Below are 3,911 nucleotides of genomic sequence, written 5' to 3' on the forward strand. Positions count from 1 at the left end.
AATAATTTATATTTCACTGACCCAAAAGTCTGATATATTTAGTGCCTAAATGCAGGTATATTTAACCATTGCAAGTATGAGATCTTTGTGTATGAGATCTCTATCTAGAACAAAAAATCAAATTATTATATATATATATAGATAGTTCATATACACATTGATGTTCCCAGATACCCAGGATGAAATTCTGGCTTCACTGAAGTCAGTTGGAAGTCCTACCAAGTTCTTTACTGGGGACAGGCTTTCTCTCCAGCTGTTTACTTCTGAAATTAAATAAATTAAGCAAACTTAGTTTCATTATACTTCTGTCATTTTTTTTATGATTTATAATGAGCCATCTGGAACTTTATGTAAATAGCAAGGCGTAAAGTTGCAAATGATTTTTGTTTATTTCTGCATGCTTTTCTCTTTTTAGAGCTTGAGAGACCATTAACAGAGCCACAGATCAAAGTAGTTTGCAAGCAGACTTTGGAGGCATTGAACTACTTGCATGAAAATAAGATAATTCACAGAGATCTAAAAGCTGGCAATATTCTTTTTACACTGGATGGAGATATTAAACTGGGTAAGTATCTTATTTAAAAATAAACAATATTTTTCTGTTAGCTGTTGTCAAGCATTTTTGCCTAAATTGTAGTTTGGTGCTCTTTAGTATTTCTTTACCTGGATATAAATTTTAGAAAGCTTAGTAGTTCAATAGATATTTTGGATGTTAACAAAATTACTCATGAGTAAAGCTAAAGTTGTCGTAATCATATTTAGCAAACTTCCCATAGATTTCAAAGGGAGCAAGAACAAATACCGTATCATTATTTCTACTGAATTTTCTTGAAGTTAGTCAGAAGCTGCTTTCACTCCCCAGCTCTGCCACACTCATTTCCCAGTTGTGCTATAAAACTTGGGGTAAGACACTTATACACAGATCCTTAAAAAGGCATTTTGGTGTTTAACTCACTCTCATTGATTTCAGTTGGAATTACCATGATACACTTGTGGATCTTGGTATTAGGGAGTTATCCAGTAGATTACATAAACACATCTTTAATTGTGAGCACATCCTCAACTTTGAAGCCGGTTCAAAAGTTTAGGGTGACTCTATAGGATGTCATTGCTTTGCCCGTGCCTTTGCTGCCCATTTGGAAAGAACGCAAGTAATCCTTCCTGTTTTCTTTTCTATTAAGCTTGAAAATTTAGAGCAGGGACTGTTTCTTAGGGCCCCTCTCAACATGCAGATAAAGTAATGGGATCTAATGCATGATCCGCACAATCACGCCTCCTGTCATGCCATACATGTATGGCAGGAGGTGTGATTGTGAGATTGTACATTAGATCCCATCAGCCCTAATTGCCAGTGCAAGAGGAGCCCGGAATCACGATCCCAGGCTCCCCCCGCACTGGCTTCCGTGGCTGTGAACCCAGCAGCTGACACAGCTGACAGCAGGGACAGTGCCGGGAATGCTGCTACCTCTGCTGGCCTTGTCTGCTGGAAACGGTGGCTGAGAGCCCCTCAGTTGACAGGGTTCCTGGCCACACATTCAATTAATGGCATCATAAGAAGAAGCTACAAACTTGCTATCCATTTTTTGTGGAATAACTACGTAGCTTATGGTTTGTTTTATCATGCCATTAAGTGGCTGAATGTGTAGCTGGGTCATAACTTAGGGCATGATTAACTGGTAAGTCACACCTTAAGTATAATGTGTAAATGGGGCCTTACAGTGTTAGGTTAAGGACCAAGCAGATTGGAGCTTGATCTTATTTTGGGCCTCTAGGTACTGCCTCAATATTCATCCAAACAAACAAGCAGTGATTTTCTTAGGACCAGTGTGGAAGCCTGAGAAAACATCTCTGCCCATTTTCCTTGTTTCACATGAATTCCACTTTACCAGCTTGTACCTGAGCCCTCTGAGTTTCCCCAGATCCTGAAATTGGTTTATAGTACTGCAGAGATGACCGAGACACCATTTCACAGAGAAATCTCATCATGGAAGATCCCCTTTGTGTGTATATACAGTAGATACATCCTGGCTGTATAAAGTTATGAGTAACTAAAGAGACTGAATTCACTTTTACATCCATTTGGGGAAAAAAAATCTAACCCCTATCTGGTTGCTTGTAGTAATTTCAGTCTTGAAAATGTTTATTTAAAAAAAATACATGTATACAGGGCAAACACTATAAAATAACCTTTCTGATTTAGTAAGTCTGTAAGGGAGTCAAGTTTTGTCTAGTATCTGCAGTCCTATAGCCGCTCAGTTTTTGTATTGGAAAAGACAGATGTCTTGATCCTGCACTTTTCTCTGCAGAGCAAAATTAAGCTTCTCAAGTGTTGAGCCTATAAAGTTACTTTGTACAGATTAAAGTAGACAACATGTGGCTATTTTGTTTCTTTGTTCCAGGCACTAGACCTTAATTAAGAATTGTTACATCTGCTACTGTAGAACAAAAAGTATCCTCAAAATAAATGAGATATCCTTATTTTATACATAAGGAAGACTTGATAGGGTAGTTGATGAATAATATGTTTACTCTTTGCTTCAAGCGGATTTTGGAGTCTCAGCTAAAAACACAAGAACAATACAAAGAAGAGATTCTTTTATTGGCACACCTTATTGGTAAGTGTACTGTTTTGCTAACATTTTAGCATGAACTAATATTGTCATAGCACTTTTGATTAAGTATATGGTTTTGCTAAGATATAATGAAAAATATATGAAGTAAGAGTGTGGCATCTACTTTTTTTAAGATGCAAAAGTTTCATTAAGTCAATTTTTCAGTATGCTTTTTGCTGCAAATGGTGATACTTTATTTTTTAATTGTATATCACTCTTCTTTTCAGGATGGCTCCTGAAGTGGTAATGTGCGAGACATCTAAAGACAGGCCTTACGATTATAAGGCTGATGTTTGGTCTCTGGGCATCACTTTGATAGAAATGGCTCAAATAGAACCACCTCATCATGAGTTAAACCCAATGCGAGTGCTGCTGAAAATTGCAAAATCTGACCCACCTGCACTGGCACAGCCATCAAAATGGTTAGTTTAGTAGCCACAATTATTTTCATCCATTTTTTAAAAAAATTTGGCTCCAGTTCTGCTAAAATGTATTGTTCTGAATATCAAGTCAACACTGCAGGTAAGTCAGCCCCACATTTTCAGGTTCATTTTAAGGGAAACAGCCTTTTCCCTGAATATAAATCAGCAACTCTAGACCTTGAACTCCTGTTAGTTTTACTAAGTCCCACAGGAAAATCAGACGACTAATTAAATGGCCCAAAGGGTGAAATCCACTAAGAATACCAAAATAAAAACTGCATTGAAAAAAAATTCTGACTTGTTATTTTTATTGCATGCCTCAAAACACTTCAAGTGCCAAAGTTAAGACTGTAGGGGGGCTGATTATAGGTCAAGTGTGATTTTTATGGTTCTTTTGGAGGAAATAAAGGATAAACTTGTAATCAGAACAATACATGTGCTTAATTTCAGGCATGCAACTAGTCATATTGAACTCTGGGACTACCTATATGTACACATTTAAGCACATGTATATGTCCTTGTAATATTGGGGCTACTGACTTTTTGTTATTGTAATTGTTACTGTATTGTTATTGTAAAGGTTTTCTTTTTAAAAAAGGTTCAGTGTTTTAGGAACATCATACAACGAAACTGGAAAATATAGCTTATGCTTTTTAAGCATAAAAATAAGATTTTACGTAAAAAGTGTAGATACATGCCTAACTAACTTTGTCAAAAGTAATAAAACATGAGAAAGGTGATCTGTAAAATAAAAATAGGTTATAAAAGGAAAAATACTATTTTAAGGATGTTATAGAGAGAAAACATGAAGGGTAAAAAAATGAAAGCTACTCATCACTCGTCACTCAGTCATTACAAGAAATTTAAGTTATGGCAT

General features: G+C 36.2%; 1 protein-coding gene across 2 annotated transcripts in view; it reads left to right on the forward strand.

The window, feature by feature from the left end:
• The window catches only part of SLK (STE20 like kinase), an 89,993-nt gene that overhangs the window by 57,119 nt on the left and 28,963 nt on the right, over positions 1–3,911 (forward strand). For both annotated transcript variants that reach the window (XM_019502767.1, XM_019502768.1), the window contains exons 4-6: positions 416–565; positions 2,543–2,615; positions 2,840–3,034. In XM_019502767.1, the coding sequence (XP_019358312.1) occupies positions 416–565; positions 2,543–2,615; positions 2,840–3,034 (418 nt within the window). The remainder of the gene's footprint in view (positions 1–415; positions 566–2,542; positions 2,616–2,839; positions 3,035–3,911) is intronic.

This window comes from Gavialis gangeticus, unplaced genomic scaffold (genome assembly GCF_001723915.1).
Source record: "Gavialis gangeticus isolate Ggan-Ray unplaced genomic scaffold, GavGan_comp1, whole genome shotgun sequence".
Lineage (NCBI taxonomy): Eukaryota > Metazoa > Chordata > Crocodylia > Gavialidae > Gavialis > Gavialis gangeticus.